The sequence below is a fragment of the Lipotes vexillifer genome, unplaced genomic scaffold (genome assembly GCF_000442215.2).
Source record: "Lipotes vexillifer unplaced genomic scaffold, Lipotes_vexillifer_v1.1 scaffold63, whole genome shotgun sequence".
NCBI classification, from domain to species: Eukaryota; Metazoa; Chordata; class Mammalia; order Artiodactyla; family Lipotidae; genus Lipotes; species Lipotes vexillifer.
The window spans coordinates 402869-422316 of record NW_006784492.1 but is presented as its reverse complement, the minus strand read 5'-3'; the positions used below and the strand labels follow the sequence as shown (position 1 = coordinate 422316).

The 19448-nt window shown below is 57.7% G+C and overlaps 1 protein-coding gene across 1 annotated transcript; it reads left to right on the top strand.

Annotated features, from left to right (window-relative positions):
* Positions 1-218: 218 nt before the first annotated feature.
* Positions 219-13987, top strand: LRPAP1 (LDL receptor related protein associated protein 1). Its single transcript, XM_007456860.1, has 8 exons — positions 219-428; positions 5409-5553; positions 7197-7321; positions 7627-7747; positions 8117-8275; positions 9536-9618; positions 10786-10962; positions 13925-13987. Exons 1-8 carry the CDS (start codon positions 219-221, stop codon positions 13985-13987), a joined length of 1083 nt encoding a protein of 360 aa, XP_007456922.1.
* Positions 13988-19448: the final 5461 nt, after the last annotated feature.

Sequence of the window (19448 nt, the reverse complement as noted above, 5' to 3'; positions counted from 1 at the left end):
GCGTGGTTGCCTAGGAAACGCCCCCGTGCCTCCGCAGGGCTCCCCGGGCCTTGTAGTCCACCGGCCGCCTCTCTTGGGCCGGCCACGCGGGGAGAGACTACAACTCCCAGGAGGCAGCGCGAAGGGTCCTGGGGGCGGGGCGGGTCCTGGTGGGCGGGTCCGGGCTAGGGCCTTTTCCCTCCCGCAGCTCCCAGGGTCTCTGCGTCTGGAGGAGGAAGATGGCGTCTCGGAGGGCTCGGACCTGGCTGCGGGAGCTCCGGCCACCGCCGCTGCTACTGTTGCTGCTGCTCCTTGGGCCGTGGCCGGCGGCGGGCCACGGCGGCAAGTACTCGCGGGAGAAGAATGAGCCCGAGGCTTCTGCGAAGCGCGAGCCCGGGGGGGAGTTCCGCATGGAGAAGCTGAACCAGCTGTGGGAGAAGGCCCAGCGGGTGAGCGGCGGCCGGGCCCCGCTACCTCGGGGGTCCGCGGGGCCGGGCTTCCTTTAATCCTGGGATCGGCGGAGCCCGGGCCGGGGTCTCTTCTAATCCTGGGGTCCCCGGCGCCCGGGTCTCCTCTAACTTCGGGGGTCTGCGCGGCCGGGGCCTTGAGCCTTTGACAGCCTCACTCCCGCCCGCAGATGCAGGTGTGGGTACCCCATGCCTTGCGCCTCCGGGAAGGGGGACCCTGGCCTGGTGATGACAGGCGACGACTTGGGAGGCCTTGGTGCCTGGGCAGAAGGGCCGCCCCGCCTGTTTGAACTGGCAGCTTCGCAGCTGAGGCCGAGATCCCTCCCTGCGGGCAGACCCAGGTCTCCTGCCTTGCACGTTTTTGCCTTTTCTCCTACGTTGTATTTCTCTGTATGGAGAAACAAGAAAAACAGGTGACGCTGAGCACGGAGACAAGCCCAAGGACAGCGGAAATCCTAGAAGCAAGCCAGTTCTTGTTAAATCGGGTGAGGGGATATGGTGAGGTGAGAGAACACCCGAAACTTAAGACGCTAGTGAAGTAAATCTAAATCCGACTGTCCTCATTTTAGAGAAGAAAGCAAGAAAGCCCAGAGGGCAAAGGGCACCTCCAAGGTCACTCCGCCTGGGGGTAGAATTGGGACTACAGCTTGCTGCTTGGGGTATGACCTGGACCCGTGGCCTCCTCGTTAACATAGCGGCCCCTCCTTTGTTAGGTGGGGTTTGTTTTTAGTGAAATGGGTATTTACAAACTTCCCCCAACCCTCTGGGCCACAGTGTCTTCATGAGATCCAGTCTTCCAGTTTTAAGCATTCCTGAGTCCTTAAGAAGAGTAAAGCAAAGTAAGGGCTGAGTTTTGGAAGAGAGGGGAAACCGGCGGGAAAGAAAGGCGGGGGGAGGGGTAAGTGCTGGGGAAGGGATGTGGCAGGGGGACTGCAGGGCAGGCAGGGACGGGTGGATGCCCCCAGGCCCAGCGCTGTTCCCAGACCAGTGGCCCTGAGGATCCTGCTGGGGACCCAGCTGTCAGGGCCCACTGTGTGTGTGCAGCCTGCCCGGGTAAGAGAGAGCACTCTGGGCTGGAGAAGCAGCGGGGGGCTACCTGGAGGAAGGGGACCTTGTGTCCAGGAACCTGCCCTGAGCCCTTCTGCTTGCAGGGCTGTCCTGGTCAGCCCCGCCTCGTCCGTTCAGATGCTGCTCTGCATCTACCCAGCCTGGGCAGCCTCTTCACACCTCCTGGCTGTCACCTGCCCTCGAGCTGCACCCGCCTGAACCGCCCCACCCCCCCGCCCCCATGCTCAGTTCACTGCTGATCTGGGCAGCCTCAGGTCACATCTGTCCGAGAGAGTCTGAATCGGTTCTGCAGGAACCCCAACCCTGCCCCAGCCTTGGACGGACGGGCCTTGGACTGGATGACCTTTCCGGGCCCCTTGGCCCTGAATTCTACAATTGCACGTACAGGTCTCTTCTGCTGAACGAAATGTGCAGACCTTCCAGGGTGGGGTCCATGCCTGTTGGCATTTTCCAGGTCCCTCCTCACATCCGGATGACTCGCGTGGGTAGGCAGAGCCACAGAATACAAGCTGGGCTGTCCCGGGCCCTCTAGGCTGAGAAGCTTCAAGGGCGGTGGCAGAGCTGGTCCCGGGTGGCGAGCTGTGCAATCCTCAAGCGGTGCCGGGCTGGGGTGGGCACTGCCGCTGCTCAGAGCCGGTGCCCAGGGCGGTGTGGGGCACCCGGCACACCTGTGCCAGGGTTCTCAGCCTTGGATAATTTGCTCTCTGAAAACATCAAGTGTTTCTTTGTTTTCTAAACATGAAACGATCTCATAGCATGTCATGCCTAGCGTGTACCCAGGGTGAGGGAGAGGAGTCTGATGAAGGCGCCCGCCGCACCCTCTCTTTCCAGCCCACCTTCTACGGGGGTGGGGGGCAAGTCCCGCCTTGGTCCACAGATGCCGTGGTAGGGGGCCTCCGCACCGTGAGACCAGACCAGGGAACTGCTGTGTTGCTTCATCACAGCACAGCATCTCCAGTCTTGACTTGCTGTGAAATTGTGCAGTTGCCTTTGATCCAGGCGCTTTAGAAGAGCCGTTGGCCAGACGGCAGGCACAGGGTTACTTCCAGAGCCTCGAGGGTCTTGTGACCTCTCCCGGGGTGTTGCGAGGCTCCTGAGCAGGGAGGGGCCGGAGCCGTCCTTGGAGCTTTGCGGGGTGGGTGAAGCCGTGGGAAGTCGTCCCAAGGGGGGCCCCTGTGGAGATGTCTGGTTGGCATCTCCCTCCAACCAGACATCTCCACAGGGGCACCCCTTGGTGCCACACATATGCATGCGCATATGTGTGTTTGTGTGTGAATTATGTCTTAACCCCTCTGTCCCTGTGTGCGGCCTTGTTCTCTGCATCCAGGCACCACATCCTGTGCTCCAGGGAGGACTCAGGGAGGGCAGGCCGAGCGACCAGGAGTCACCTGTACACCAGGCACTCCTGTCCCTACAGCAGCTCAGAGGCGGGCAGGGCTGTGTTCTGTCCTCGGGGCTCCTTCGCGGACTTAGAGGTCAGAGTGCAGAGCTATGGCTGCAGGTCAGGGCTTGCGTGGACGCTGGTTCCCAGAGACTTGTTTTGGTTTTTTAGTTTTGTTTTGGTTTTTTACCGTTTTTTGAGGTATGGTTGACCTCCAAAAAGCTGTACGTATTTAATGAGTTTGGAGGTAAGTGTACATCCCTGAAACCATCACCACCATCTGTGCCATAAACACACCCATCACCACCCAGAGTATCCTCCCGCCCTCTACTTCGTGCGTGCGTGCGTGCGTGCGTGTGTGTGTGTGTGTGTGAGATAAGAACTTAACGTAGATCTACCCTCTTAGCGAATTTTTAAATAATAAAGTATATGCCGTGTAATAGTGGAGGGGCCCAGAGTATCCTCCCGCCCTCTACTTCGTGCGTGCGTGCGTGCGTGCGTGTGTGTGTGTGTGTGAGATAAGAACTTAACGTAGATCTACCCTCTTAGCGAATTTTTAAATAATAAAGTATATGCCGTGTAATAGTGGAGGGTGTTGCGCTGTGCAGTGAGCCTCGGGACTTGCATAACTGCCTTTGTGGCCTTTGACCCGCACCTTGCATCCCCTCTTGGCTGTTGTGAATAGTGCTGCAGTGAGCATGGGACCCCAGATCTTTCTTCAAGGTTCTGATTTCAGTTCCTTCAGATAAATACCCAGAAGTGGGCTTTGCTGGATCACAGTGTATTGATGGTTCTCGTCTTCATTTTTGAGGAACCTCCGTACTGTTCTCCACAGTGGCTGCGCCAATTTGCATTCCCACCAGCAGTGCACGAGGGTTCCCTTTTCTCATCCTCACCAACAGTTGTTGTTTTCTGTTTGTTTCCCATGGTAACCATCGTAATGGGTGTGAGATGGTACCTCACTGGGGTTGGATTTGCGTTTCCCCGATGAGTCGAGATGTAGAACATCTTTCCATGTGCCTGTCAGCCATTTGTATGTTGTGTTTGGAGCAATATTTATTCAAGGTCTTCACCTATTTTTTAAAAAATCACGTCATTACTTCTATTCAACGTAGTGGTGGAAGTTCTAGTCAGAGCAGCTAGGGAAGAAAAAAGAAAGAAAAGTCATCCAACTCAGAAGGAAGAGGTAAGAGTATCTGTTTGCAGACGATGTGATCTTATGTGCAGAAAACCCTAAGGACTTCAGGAAATACCTTAGATCTAGTTAACAAAGTCACCGCGGTTACAGGATACGGAATCAACATACAAGCCTCGGTTGCATTTCTGTACACCAACGTCAAACTCTCTGAAAAGGAAATTAATGAAACAATCCCATTTACGGTAGCAGCAGAAGGGATAAAGTACCCAGTGACATTTCGCCATGTGTCCTGGGCCAGTTCTTAACCTCCCTGGACTTCAGTTTGCCCGAGCAGCCTGCAGGGTGATTGTGAAAGTTGCGGAGGCAGAGGAGGAGGTGCCGGGCTCGTGAGGCCCCTGGCTGAGAGCAGCTCCATAGAGGGCGCTGTGCTCACCCTGAGCCTTGGGCCGAGGGTGTCCAGGATGTGGGCCCAGCAGCCACCGCCGCTGATGAGCGGCTTCCTCCTGCCCAGCTGCTTGTCTCATGGTTGTAGGTGATTTACTCCGCTTTAATATTTGACAGAGCCTGCTTTGCATTTGGTGTCTATTAACCAGTTCTTTTCACGTGAGCCATTAACATTTAACTTCAAGTTAAGGAGGTTAGAAGGGTCCCAGGTCCCAGGTCCCCGGCCTTTTTAGCCTGGCCTTTTTTGCCTGGGCTCCGTACCTGCCGTTGGGGGCACCACTGTCACCCAGGGCATCTCCAGCCCTGAGCCCGCGGGCCTCCACATTTCAGAGGAAGGCTGGCACCAGATCACGACTCACCCTTGTGAGACGCAGAGCCTCGGACGCTGCTGGGCACCAGTCTGCAGCTCAGGGCTCCGGCCCGGACGTTAGCGCCTGGGGAGGTGGACAGCCAGGAAGGTGTGCAGGGGTCAGGTCCCAGCGCCCTCGCCCACTGTCCTGTCATCTGCGGGGAGCGCCTGCCTGGGGTGGCACAGCCGTCCGGGGAACTGATGCGCCCAAGGGCTACCTGGGGGGAGCCCCACACTTGCAGCCTCCCCAGGGCCCCGGCTGGGAAGGTGAGGCATCCTGCGACAGGAGCCCCTGGGCCACCAGCACCTGCACACTCAGGCTGCTGGTGGCGGGCGGCTCCCCGGGGACCTGGGATCTGACGAGGCTGGAGAGTGGCCTCGGGGTGTAAGGGCCGGTGGTTTTCAGGCTGCGGGCAGAGGTCCCTTTGAGGCTCTCGTGTGGGGGCACATGCGGGACTTTGGCCTCCTGGGACCCCGGCACGGTCTCCCCGTCGCTGGCGCCTGCTCTCCGAGGTCAGCGTCTCCCGGGCTGTCGCTGGTCATCGTGCAGCTGGGGGTCACATGTCCTCTCTTCTCCCGCAGCTTGGCCTTCCTCCTTTGAAGTTGTCCGAGCTCCATGCTGATCTGAAGATACAAGAACGGGACGAGTTCAGATGGAAGAAATTGAAGGCTGAAGGCCTGGATGAAGACGGAGAGAAAGAGGCAAAGCTCGCCCGCGGGCTCAGTGGTACGTCTCTTCTCAGTCCAGGGGCGGCGGTCGGCCAGGCTCGGGCCCCAGCTTCTTACTCTGACTTGGTTTGTGGGCAAGACGAGAGTCGGGGCTGTCCTCATGAGCCTGGCCCTGGCAAGGTGACCCTCAGCCGTGGGCAGGCACAGCTGCCGGGCTGTCCTGTGCGGGCTCTTGGCACGTGGGAGGGAGGGCCAGGGCGAGGACGTCTGGCCGCGTTAGTGCACAAGCAACCGGGGCTGCTTGGTCCAGGGAGGCGGCTGGGATGGCCAGATGCCCACCGTCACCTGGACGAGGAAGCGGGGATGTTCCCAGGGTCTGGCCGTGTGAAGAGCACTGCCCCCGCCCGTCCGAGCCTTGTGGCCCCTGTGGCCCACCCTGCATCTAGGGCTCCTGGTGCGTCCAGGTGGCCCGGGGCTGGGAGATGGAGGAGGGTGGGGGGCAGGGAGAGGCGGCCGGTGGTCAGCCCCCTGCCTGTGATGCCCGCACCGCAGGCTGGACACCAGGAACACACACTCTTCACAGCTTACTCAAGGCTTCCAGTGGGCTGAGCTTCTGGGCAGGGTGAGTTCTGAGGCACAGGCAGTGTAGACAGGGAAGTGAAGCCCCAGGAGGTGAGGTCAGGCTGAGCAGGGCGCTCCCTGGGCTGGCTCATCTGAGGGTGGGCCCCCGTGGGGACCACTTGTGTCCAGCGCTTGTCAGAGGAGGTGCTGGGGGTCAGGGGTCAGGTGGGCCACTGCTCGGATGAGGACCTCAGGGATGGAGCACGGGGGAAAGGGAAGCCCGGATCCAGAGAGGCCCAGGTGAGGCGTGGAGGGGACAGTGGGGACTGTCTGCAGATGGGACGAAAGACGCCCGGTCCTTCAGAGCAGGGAGGGTGGGGCAGGCCCACTCCCAACTCAGGAGGTAGGTGTGGGGCGTGAGGAGATGCTGGGAGGGGCGTCCTCCAGGGCAGACCCAGCAGCCCGGCCCCGCTGAGGAGCACTGCTTCCGGGTCCACTAGGCATCCGCCGCGTCACGTTGGTGATGATGGTGCTGAGACGCAGGCCCCCGTCTGGCGCAGAGGCTGTGGGCGGCGCTGTGTCCTGGGCGCTACTGACAGACGACACCTGGTCGCTGTCCCACGGTGACCGGCCAGCAGCAGGCTGGAGCCAGTGTCCCCTCGCGGCTACCGCTGTTAACTTTTCACTGGGAGCTGCCGACGCTGAGGTTTCTCCTTGTAGAAAATCTTTTCTGCAAATAAAAATATGACTTAGGCCGTGGCAGAGCTTCCCCTGGCCACCGCCCCGTCCATTCTGTGGACTGTCGTCCTCTCCCGCCCTCGCTGGAGTTCGCCCCACGACACAAACGGGCTTCAGGTTTTGGTTTTGCAAACCTGTGAAGCTGGTCCTAAAGGCCGTCCCGGGGATGCTGAGCCCGTCCTGCCGCACCGCGCTCTGCCCCGCAGCTCGGAACAGAGGGATCGGCCGGAAGCGCGCGGCGGGAGCCCGAGGCCACCAGTGTGCACGGGGGCGTTGCTGGAGGAGGATCCCCGGGTTTGTTCGCGCTCCTTCCGCTGGGTCCCGAGTGGGCAGGAGAGCTGGGCGGGCGGCGGAGGGGCGACCCCTAGACCGCGGCCTCGAGCCCCTCCCGCACCCTCCTAGTCATCCTGGCCAAGTACGGTCTGGACGGGAGGAAGGACGCCCGGGCCGTGAGCAGCAACTCCATCAACCACGGCCCCGCCGACCACAGCCTGGAGGACCCCCGGCTGGAGAAGCTGTGGCACAAGGTACCCTCGCGCTGCCGTCCGCCCTGGAGGCATCAGGCCTTGGCTTTTGGTTTCCTGCCCCTGCGTCCCCTAGCGAAGGGGGGTGAAGGCCGAGAGCTGGGCCTGAGTACCCCCGGGAGCAAGGGTCCTGCCTGGCCTGCGGGAGTGATCCACAGGGGCACCCGTGTAACTAACCCCAGGTGGCATGGCGGGCAGGGTGCACCGCGAGGCGTGGACAGGTGGGCTCGGCCTATGGGGGGACCCCGAGGTGTGGACAGGTGAGCACAGCCCATGGAGGTGTTCACTGGAGGTGGCTTTCCTTCCAGGCAAAGACCTCTGGAAAATTCTCCAGTGAAGAACTGGAGAAGCTGTGGCGGGAGCTCCAGCATCACAAAGAGAAGGTCCAGGAGTACAACGTCCTGCTGGAGACCCTGAGCAGGACCGAAGGTGCCCCCGCAGGCAGCCCTGGCTCCAGAGCGTTCCAGAACAGAGCTGCTGGGGGGTTGGGGGCAGTGCCATGCTGTCAGGCCTCCCTGCTTTCCGAGCAGGAATCTCGGCGTTTAGGAGCCCGTCGGGGTGCCCATGCATGTCTGTGAGCGTGGGTTCACATGAACCCGTTCTGCGGTGACACGGGCCACCTCTCCTGTCACCGCCGGCCTGACCTCAGGGGGACTTGTGGGGGGCTCGGGACCCGCCCTGAGAGAGTCAGCAGGGGTGGGGCTGCGGTGGCTCCACGACATCTAGACGAGCTTAGACGGAGCTCCACGGGCGGCTCAGGGCCGGGCCCTCACGGCCTCCTGCCTCTGGCTCCCGCAGAAATCCACGAAAATGTCATCAGCCCCGTTGACGTGAGCCGCGTCAAGGAGTACGCGCTGCAGATGGGCCACGCCGAGCTGAAGGACAAGCTGCGGGACATCAGCCAGGGCTTTGACCGCCTGCGGAGAGTCAGCCACCAGGGCTATGGCGACCAGGCCGGTGAGCCCCACGCCCTGTGCCCCGCTGCCCAGCGGCCTGGGTGACGGCAGCAGAGCCCCTCCAGCCCCTCCGCTCCCAGGGCCACACCTGGGCTGCTTTCTCCTGGAAGGTGCACGCACCTTTATTTCTAGCCTCACGGTGTCCTTTAACCCTCACGGTGGCCCCCCGCCCCGCGCATTGGGATGGCTGCTCTGCTCCTGTGCAGACAGCTCGCTGCTCAGGGGCCGAGGCTGGAGCTCCTCGCTGGGTGCCACCCCCTGGAGGATGGCCTGGGCCTCTGCACGCGTCTCCCGCGGGAGCCCACGGCTCACGCCTGGTGCAGGCTTGCCGGAAGTCGGCCAGGTGCTCTTTGTACCGTCTTCTGTCACCTGTCCGTTCCTTCTCCAGCCTGTTCCCTGAGCACTGGCCACATGGCAGGTGCTGCTGTTGACGCGGGGTGCGTGCAGTGGGGACGCGAGGTGGGCTCCCTGCTCCTCCGCCTGGCCTGGGTCCCCCAAGGCACGACTCTGCCCTGCTGGGCTCGCCCACCTGCCACGGTGAGGGGGCCAGACCACCATGTAGACCCGCTATGCTGATCTGCTCAACTGCCATGGAGCAGGGACCTCAAGGGCCTGGCCACGCAGAGGAGCAGGGCAACTGACGCTGTGCCTCGGCCCCTCCGCTCCCAGGGCTGCATCCAGCCGGCCCCTGCTGCTGGCCTGCCGAGTCCTGCCAGCAGCGCCCCAGGGCCCCGGGCAGCAGGGTGGGTCCACCGGTGGGGAGGTGGGACAGCTGGTGAGATGACCGCTGGGCGGGCCGCCGTGGCCACTTGCTCCCAGCCGCTTCCAGCCTTGGGAGGGAGGTGGGTGACAAGCCTGCACCGTCGCCACGTGCTCGCGGGAGTGGTGGCTGAAGTCACGGTGTCCCTTCCATTGGGTTTACTTTGCTTCAGAGCTACAGGGACAGGCAGCGCCTGAGCCTCAGCCCGGAACTGTGGGTAGGGGAACCCACAGTCTGAACCTCACCCCCCACCCCCTGAGCACTCCTGCTCGCCCGCGCAGCAGCGGCTTGACCAGGGGCTGGTGAGGGCATCGCCGAGGCCCCACCCAGCGGGTCCCCGGAACCGCAGACTGAACGTGTGTGGAAGGTGTGCTCGGTCGGCTTCCAGAGGACGCTTGCACTGTGCACAAGCACCGTGCGCTGTGCAGGTGGCCTGTGTGGCCCCACGCGTCCCGGGCTGCCGCCGTGCAGGTCACCGAGCCTGCCTTTGCTCCTTCACAGGGTTTGAGGAGCCTCGGGTGCTGGACCTGTGGGACATGGCGCAGTCAGCCAACTTCACCGAGAAGGAGCTGGAGGCCTTCCGGGTAGGGACGGCCCCTCAGCCACAGCGTGTGGCGGCATCTCTCCCAGCAGACTTTCTGATGATGTGGGGAAGGTCCTCTTTAGTCCTAGCAGATCAGCGTTTTCACAGGAACGTTCTCTCTCCTTTGCCGTCTGTGTCCCTCCGCTGCCCCAGTTGGCGGCCCGTGTGGGATGAAGCTGGCCTCCAGTGAACAGACAGTGTGGCTTCAGGGCATCTGCTTAGCTTTGGGTGCACTGGGCACGAGCTGGGGCTTGTGGAATGAGCGGATTGACAGGGATTTGGAGGGGGAGCCAGTAGGACCCTGCAGGGCCGCAGTGCTCGGCCCGGAGGGAGGAAGGGTCTTTGGGTCACCGGGGCACTGCCTCCAGGTGGGTTCTGCTGTGGCAAAGCTGCCACAGGGCAGGGAGTCAGGGATCAAGGAAGGGCACAGGCCCGTGGGTGTGAAGCTTCTGTCTCCTTGGACAGGAGGGCAGGGAGAGGGGAGCCTGCCCGGGGCCTGGGGAGTTAAGATCGCCGACACATTCAGCCGGCATCTTGACGTGGGCCTGGAGGCACCCTTGGGGGAGTGTAGGGGTCGGGCCTGGAGGCCCACCTGCGCTGGGGTGGGGGGAGCCTGGAAGCCTGGTGGGTGGAGAGGACGGGGGACAGTGCAGGGCTCAAACGCCACATGTCAGGCTGGATATGGGGTCAGGACCAGAGGGGACCAGATGCTTGGCAGGTGCCATTTACCTAGAGGGTGAGGGGTCACTGGGAGTGGGGAGGGAGCACATAGGGTTGCGACCCTTGGCCCCTGAAGGCCGTCAGGTTCTGGCGGGTCCCTTTAGAGAGAAGGGCTGCTCACCTGATTTCCACGTGTGCTGCGTGATGGCACGGCAGCCAGGAGGGTGGGGCCTGCCGTCCCGCTCGGCCCCCAGAGCTGCCCTGGGCGGGCTGCACGGGGACCGGGCGCAGGGTGTGCAGCCTTCAGAGCGGGGGAGCCCCGGCCCTGGCCTGCCTCCTTTGTGCCTTTTGCACAGGGATGTGTTATCTATTCAAAAATAAATGAAACTTAAGCGTGCAGCCACCTGCCCTGGGTGGTCTCCTGAAGCAGCCGTGGAATTCCATCGGGGACCCTAGGGTGGTAGTAAGAGCGTGTTGGGGTAATTCAGTTGTTTCAACATTATTCTAGGAAGAGCTTAAGCACTTTGAAGCCAAAATTGAAAAGCATAACCACTACAAGAAGCAGCTGGAAATTTCTCATCAGAAACTGAAACACGTGGAGAGCTTAGGAGACCAGGAGCACGTCGGCCGGAACAGGGGGCGGCACGCCGTGTTAGAGGAGAGGGCCAAGGAGCTGGGCTACAAGGTGGGTGCGCGGCCGCCGGCCAGGCCTCCGTGGGCGCGGGCACGTGACAGTCCCGTCAGCACCAGCGCGCCGGCCCCCCGGCCCTGGGCCTCGGCCCCCCACTGCGGCGGGGACGGGATTGTCTCGCCCTCGTGGGGCTTGGTGGGAGCAACCACACAGCTGCTCCTGCCAGGGTTCTGTGCAGCCCTGAAGGGGGTCAGCTGCAGGGGGTGGGGGGACAGGGACTGCCCAGGCCTCCCCACCCCCACCCGCCTCTGGGTCTGTTTAGGGCCGGGCTCTGAACCAGGTGAGCAGAGAAGAGGTGCACACGGGCGAGGCAGGCGGGCAGCCAGGGCTGGAGCCAGGCCCTTCCAGCCGCACCACTGGCATCGTGGCCCCCAAAATGTGTGGCCTGTCACTGGCTCTGAAGGTCCTGCACTCCCGCGAGCTGCCCACATGGCTGTGGAGACTCCTGAGGACGCGGGGGCCAGTGGTTTCCCAAGCGTTCAGCCTGGGGCGCAAGGAGACCATACTTGGCTCCAGAGTAGCGGCAGGGGTCCCATGCAGGGCGCTCCTCACGTGCGGCTCAGTGGGGCTTGCAAATACCCTAAATGGGGGCGCCGGCTCCATTATGGGATGACGTGTGAACGCCAGACACTGCTCAGGTGTGCAGGACATGGAGACTGAAGCACCAGCAGGGCGGCTGCCCGCCCTGCCCTGGTCACTCGTGGTGAACCCACAGATCCAGGCACTAAGACGTGAGGGCTCGTCTGCAGCAGAGCCTCTGGTTCAGGTTAAGAGAAAAGGAGGGGCGGGTGGTGTGGACCCTCCGCAGAGCCAGCAGCACGAGCATGGTACGTCACCACAGACGCCCAGGAAATTCAAAACAGAGGAGCTGGGCCCTGGAGGGAGCCTCCTTCGTGCCTTTTGTGCAGGGATGTGTTATCTATTCAAAAATAAGTGAAACTGGGCTTCCCTGGTGGCGCAGCGGTTGAGAGTCCGCCTGCCAATGCAGGGGACATGGGTTAGTGCCCCAGTCCGGGAAGATCCCACATGCCGTGGAGCAGCTGGGCCTGCGTGTCCAGAGCCTGTGCTCTGCAACGGGAGAGGCCACATCACTGAGAGGCCCACGTACCACAAAAAATAAATAATTAAAATAAACGAAACTTTAAAAGTGAAAGAAGACCAAAGTACCGAGAAGGAAGGGACCGTGTGGATTCTTTCCTGTGTTTGGCAGAGCCGAGCAGGGCAAAGCCAGGCACCCCTCGTGGGGCGTCCACCTGCAGATGACACCGTGGCGGACTGCACAGCGGGTATGAAGAGGGAACTGGGGCTCCTGGCTTCCCCAGCCGTGGAGAAGGGGCTCTGACGCGCTGTGAGCACTGGGGCTGCTGGAGGAGACCTCCCCAGGCTCCTGCCCGGCCCAGGCTCCTGCGCGGGAGGCCGGCAGCACCAGCCTTCGGGGCTCTGTGTGAACTAGGAACAGAAAGAGCAGAGCCCAGGCCCTCGGGCTGCCGCGGCAGCACCCGCCATCATGTGACGAGGACAAGCTGGCAGGAGCCGCGGACGAGTCGGGGTCTTCATTTGCTGCTTCTGAAATGATGTACCGTAGACAGCCCGCCACGACAGACAGGCCCCCCACAGCCCACGGGGTCACCCCCAGAGCATGAAGCTCTGGTGACGGGAGGGGACTGTGGTGCTGGGCCCTGTAGGGAGTCTCCTATGTGAACCCCGTACATGTCCTGCCGGCAGGAGCCTCGCCTCAGACCTAGAGGCATGCAGACTGAAAGTGAGCGGGTGGAAAAAGGTATTCCACACAAATGGAAATCAAAGCCGGGACAGCAGTACTCACACCAGACAAAATAGACTTGAAAACAAAGACTGTAACAGGAGACAAAGGTAGACATTACATAATGGGATCGATCCAAGAAGACGACGTAACAATTGTTTAAATGCACCCAACGTAGGAGCAACTGCGAACAGGCATAAAGGGAGAAATTGACAGTAACAATAATAGTGAGGGACTTTGCCACCCCCCTTACATCAATGGACAGATCATCCAGACAGAAGACCAGTAAGGAAACACAGGCCTTAAGCAACGCATTAGACCAGATGAACGCTATAGATATTTATAGACCATTCCATCCAAAAGCAGAATACGCGTCCTTCTCAAGTGCACACAGGACATTCTCCAGGACAGATCACATGCTGGGCCACAGAACAAGCCTCAGTAAATATAAGAAAATCATATCAAGCATTTTTTCCAACACAAGAGATTGCGACTAGAAATAAACTACAAGAAAAAAAAAACTCCAAAAGACACAAGCACATAGAGGCTAAACAGTATGCTACTAAACAATCAGTGGGTCGCTGAAGAAATGAAAGAAATTTTAAAATACCTGAAGACAAGCAAAAAGACAACTTTCCCAAACCTAGAGGACACAGCAAAAAAAGCGGGAAGTTTATTGCAATGCAGATCTACCTCGGGAAGTAAGAATCTCGAATAAACAACCTAACCTTACAGTTGAATTAGAAAAAGAACAGACAAAACCCAAAGTTAGTAGAAGGAAAGGAATCAGGAGGATCAGAACAGAAATAAAGACAAAAAAAAAAATAGAAAAGATCAATGAAATTAAGAGCTGTTTCTTTGGAAAGATAAACAAAACTGATAAACATTTATCCGGACTCATCAAGAAGCAAACGAGAATGGGCCCAAATCAATCATGAAAGCGGAAACGAGGACGAGGGGGTGGAGAGCGGAAGCCGCACTGTCCCTCGCTCTTCTGCTGCTTGCTGTTCCTGATGTGCCTTGGGGGCTGTTTGTGGCTAACGAGCTGCCTTTATGACTTATTTACGATCAGCTCTAGATGGGTGGGTACTTGGACAGCAGGATCACCCAGTTGAGAGTTCTCGGCGCAGGCTGCGTGTCTCGGGTCATGAGCAGATCTGCTAACTGGTTCGTTCACCTGTGCTGTCCCCGCAGGTAAAGAAGCATCTGCAGGACCTGTCCAGCCGCATCTCCAGGGCTCGCCACAACGAGCTCTGAGGCCCTGGAGTCTGGCCGGCGGCACAGAGGAGGCGCCAGCTGCCTGGGGCTCCTGAAGATGGGCCTGGGTGCTCAGGGGTGGCTTGTCACCAGCAGAACCTCAGGGTGGGCGTGAGGGGGACGGGCCACGAGGGGCCTGAGCAGGAGGGATAATGCCCCCGGCCGGGAGGAGGAACCCCATGATCCCGCCCCGCCCACCCCCGGCTGGCGGCCCCGTGCCCTCAGCACAGCCAGCCGTCACCTCTGTTGAGAATGCAGTTCCCAGCTGCCCGTGGAGTGGTGATCCCCTATGCTACAAGGTCACAGTTTGCATCAAAATCTTAAAAATCTGCCACTGGAAACTGTACAGAAGTCCTTACAAATACATTTTTGCACTATTTAATTAAACCTTGAGGTCACTGAGGCGCCACTGGGTCCCGTCTCACTGTGTCTCCTGGGCCAGGGGACTTCAGTCTCAGTTGAGCTGAGCGGCTCCAGGCCGCCGTGCCAGCTCCAAGGCCCTTCGTCCACCCCTTCCCCGCCAACCTCTGTGGCATGAGATGGAGGAGGGGCTGGTGGGCTTGGCTGGGCCCTCCCTCCCTGGTCTGGCACTGAAGTTATGGGGTAGAGACGGCAGGGCAGAGGGGACGGTGCCCTGGCCTCTGACCTGAGCTCCTGGCCCTGCAGGTCAGGGTTGGCAAGAGCCCGACAGCCCACGGGGCTCCACGTGCGGCGAGAGGGACCAGCTCAGGGTCAGGTCCACAGCACGCATGGTTCCAAGAGGATCCACCGGGTGCTGTGTTCCCATCTTGGCTACGTCTGATCTCAGCTTCAGCACTGGGACCTGCCAAGTGCAGATACCCGTTAGCTGTGCTTACAAGAAAAGCCAAGGGTAGCACACCAGGCCTATGTCAGGGCACCATGAACCCGAGTGGGGAGGTGGTCCCGTGACAGGCAGCTTGGGTGCAGCCTCGTTCCTCCGTGGGTCGCTTGGCCCGGCGCCAGGCCTGTCCAGCACAGGAGGTAACCCTAACCTGAGCCGTCATGGCATGTCTGCCACCGGCCCGACCGGCTGTTGTGTCCCTCAGCCCTGGCCAAGCTTCAGGCCGGGCTGGGGCAAATGCACTGAGACACCTGTCGGGCCCAAGGGAGGACTCGGTGCCGGGCTTCCAGGCTGCTCCTGGGAGCTCAGAGCTCTCAGCCACGCGCTCGGGCACCGGGTCCCCCGTGTGCACGCATGGCCCAGCCAGGCTCACGCTGGGGGCCGGTGCAAAGTTGGCCCAGGACATGGAGTCGAACGGGGTGACCCTTGACTCGGTTTACCCTCGTGGAGCTGACAGCCTAGAGGCAACTCCTGGCTTCAGACGTGTGTGAGAGAAACGGAGGGGCCTTTACTGTGGTTTGTCGTCGCTCTGGCCCTGGAGGAGATGGGTGAGGCGGAAGCCCCCCGATTCAGGGGCAGTGGCTGCACTGTTGATCGTAGCTTCTAAACGATCACTGAAGTAAAGGGTGTTCGTGTGAGGGCATAGACATGTGCCTGTGGCTCAGTGAGCTCTCCCACAAGTGCTGGGGCCCCACCCCTGCTCAAGAAGTGCAGGGCCCCGGGCTCCTGAGGACCCCCTTCCCCAGCAGTCCTCTTTCCTAGAGCTAACCACTTGCGCATGTTCCCAAATCTGTGTATTGGAAACTAATCCCCAAGGTGATGGTACCAGGAGGTGGGACCTTTGGGAGGTGATCAGGTCATGAGATTGGGGTCCTCGTGAACAGGATCAGTGCCCTTATAAGAGAGACCCCAGAGCTCCCTCGCCCCCTTCCACTGTGAGGACACAGAGAACCAAGAAGCTGGCCCTACCAGACACCAAGCCTCCGCAGCACGATCCTGGGCTTCTGAACTCCAGAACTGAAAGTAAACGGATGCTGTTTACGCCCAGACTATGGTTTTCTGTTACAGTGGTCCAGTGGACTAAGAAACCACTCTTAGTAAGGTTGGATTTCCCTGTTCAAACTTCATAAACATGCAGTTATAGTGGGGGGATGTGTCTGTGTCTGTCGGTGTGTGTGTGTTTGTGTGTGTGTGTGTGTGTGTGTGTGTGTGGTTTTTACTCCATTCTGCTGTTGCACACTTGAGTTGTTTTCACTTTTGTACGTAACATCAGTTAGAAATGACTGTGGCGAACATTCGTGGTGGGGTGGAGCCGCTGCCTCCCAAGCACCTCACTTTCCTCCCCTGGGTTTCTCTCAGGTGCTTTAACGAGGTCCCTGTTGATGGGCAGTTATTTCTAATGGGTTTTTTCAAGATAAGGTGTCCTCAACATAATAAAGCCCACAGCTAACATCATACTCAGCAGTGAAAAGCTGAAAGCTTTTGCTCTAAAATCAGGAACAAGACAAGGATACCCGCTCTCACCACTTCTATTCGACTTAGTATTGGCAGTCGTAGCCACAGCAATTCGGCAACAAAAAGAAATAAAAGGCATCCAAATTGGAAAGGAAAAAGTAGAACTCACTTCTTGCAGATGACATGAAATTATACATAGAAAAAACTAAAGACTACATCCAAAAACTCTTAGAACTGATCAACGAATTCAGTAAAGTTGCAGGGTACAAAATTAATATACAGAAATCTGTTGTGTTTCTATATACAGTGAAAGTAAACTACCAGAAAGAGAAATGAAGAAAACGGTCCCATTTATAATTGTATCAAAGAGAATAAAATACCTAGGAATAAGTTTAACCAAGGAGGTGAAAGTCCTGTACACTGAAAACTGTAAGACATTGATGAAAGAAACTGAGAAAGACACAAATAAATGGAAAGATATTCCATGCTCATGGATTGGAAGAATTAATATTGTTTAAATGCCCATACTACCCAAAGCAATCTATAGATTCAGTGCAGTCCTCTAAAAATTCCAATGACATTTTTCACAGAAACAGAACAAACAATCCTAAACTCTTTATGGAACCACAAAAGACCCCAAATTGCCAAGTCAATCTTGAGAAAGACAAAGCTGGAGGCTTCATGTGCTGTGATTTCAAACTATATTACAAGCCTATAGTAATCAAAACAATATGGTATTGGCATAAAACAGACACATAGATCAATGGAACAGAATAGACCAGAAATAAACCCACAATTATGTGGTCAGTTAATTTACAACAGAGGAGCCAAGAATATACAATGGGGAAAGGACAGTCTCTTCAATAAATGGTGTTGGGAAAACTGGACCACTGTCTTACACCATGTACAAAATTTAACTCAAAATGGATTAAGAAATGTTCAGACTTGAAACCATAAAACTCCTAAAAGAAAACAGTAAGCTCCCTGACATTGGTCTTGGCGATGATTTTTTGGATCTGACACCAAAAGCAAAGGCAACAAAAGCAAAAATAAATAAGTGGAACTACATCAAACTAAAAAGCTTCTGCACAGCAAAGGAGACCATCAACAAAATGAAAAGGGAGCCTACGGAATGGGAGAAAATATTTGTGAACCACATATCCGATAAGGAGTTAATGTCCAAAATATATAAAGAATGCATATAACTCAGTAGCAAAAAACCAAACAATCCAGTTACAAGTGGGCAGAAGACCTGAATAGACATTTTCCCAAAAAAGACATACAAATGGCCCACAGATACATGAAAAGGTGCTCAACATCACTAATCATTAAGTTTTGTTTTTTGGTTTTTGTGGGTTTTCCTATTTTTGGTCACACCTTGAGGTATGCAGGATCTTAGTTCCCTGACCAGGGATTGAACCCGTGCCCCCTGCAGTGGAAGCGCAGAGTCCTAAACACTGGACCACCAGGGAATTCCATCGTCACTAGTCATTAGGGAAATGCAAATCAAGACCACAGAGAGATATCACCTCACACATATTAGAATGACTATTATCAGAAAGACAACAGATAACAAATGTTGACTAGGATGTGGAGAAAGGGAACCCTTGTGCACTGTTGGTGGGAATGTAAATGGGTGCAGCCTCTGGAAAACTGTGGAGATTCCTCAAAAAATTAAAAGTAGAACTACCATACGATCCAGCAGTTCCACTTCTGGGTATTTATCTGAGGGAAATGAAAACACTAATTCAAAAAGATATCTGCACCCCTGTGTTCATCCCAGCATTATCTACAACTGCCAAGATATAGAAGCAACTGAAGCGCCCATCGATGGATGAATGGATAGAAGATGTGGTACATACATACAATGGAGTGTTACTCAGCCATTCAAAAAATGGAACCCTGCCATTTGTGACAACATGGATGTACCTAGAGGGCATTGTGCTAAGTGAAGTAAGACAGACAGAAAGACGAATATACGATCTCACGTGTATGTGGAATCTTAAAAAAAAAAAAACAACAACTGATACAGAGAACAGATGTGTGGCTGCCGTAGGGAGTGGATGATGCGACGAAGGGGGTCAAAAGGCACAAACTGCCGATTATAAACTAAGTCACGGGATGTAATGCACAGCACGGCAACTCCAGTTAACAATGCTGTGGTGTGTATTGACAGCTGATGGAATGTCGGTTTTCAGAGTTCTCATCACATTCCATAACTCTGTGAGGTGCTGGATGTTAAGTAGACTTACTGTGGCGATCGTTTCACAATATATACAAATATAGAATCGTTACGCTGTACACCTAAAACTAATATAATTTGTCAATTAAACCTCAACAAAACAGTAATAAGGTGTTCTGTCTGACACCGATATTCCAGAATTAAGACGCTAAACCCAGCACAGCACTGGAGGCCCCCCAGCCTCCAGGGCACCTCTCTGCTGGACCTGTGTCCAGCGCCCTGCACAGTCTCCCTTAGGCCAGCTCAGGCCTGAGGAGGGTCCAGCCTGGGGACCTCGGGGCACAGGGCATGACAGGACATGAGGGGAGTGGGAAGGGCAGTGATGGGGGTGCTGGGCTAGGGATGCCCCTTCCCTCTCAGCAAAGGTGGGGAGCCCTTCCCAGACTTGAGTTGGGGTCCAGGGTCCCTGAGACCTTCCACGACCACACAGTGGCCCATAGGCCTCACCCCTGGTGGCTGCAACAGCTTTGCCGAGGTGACCCCGGTGGACTTGGACACCAAGTGCTGGCTAGCCGCCCCTCGCAGCTCTGGAGGAAGGGCAGGCAGTTGTCTGGTCCCCACTTGGCCCTGTGTGGCCACCCTAGCTGGCTTAGCCCTAGCACCCCTGAGCCTCGCTGGCCGGAGGGCAGCCATCGTAAGTCAGGACAAACCCCTGCCCTTGGCATTCGTGCTCCGTGGCCCCTCCACAGACTCCCGGCTCCCTGACCGCCCCTCTCATGGCGCCCTTGGCCAGGCCTGGCTGACCCCACAGGGAACTGCTCTGCTTCCCATGACCATGTTGCCGCAGGTGGATGCTGCCCAGGAGACCCCTCGGCCACCCACAGTGCCGGAGTGGGGCGCGGAGACCCTTCCTGGATGCCCCACACATCCATGGCCCTGTGTTAGCCTCACGAAAGTTCAGC

Bases quoted from the DNA above. Each gene is read 5' to 3' on its own strand.
- LRPAP1 (XM_007456860.1), top strand. From the start codon at position 219: ATGGCGTCTCGGAGGGCTCGGACCTGGCTGCGGGAGCTCCGGCCACCG. The intron at 429-5,408 runs GTGAGCGGCGGC...CTTCTCCCGCAG, and splicing joins TGTGGGAGAAGGCCCAGCGG to CTTGGCCTTCCTCCTTTGAA. The intron at 5,554-7,196 runs GTACGTCTCTTC...GCACCCTCCTAG, and splicing joins GCTCGCCCGCGGGCTCAGTG to TCATCCTGGCCAAGTACGGT.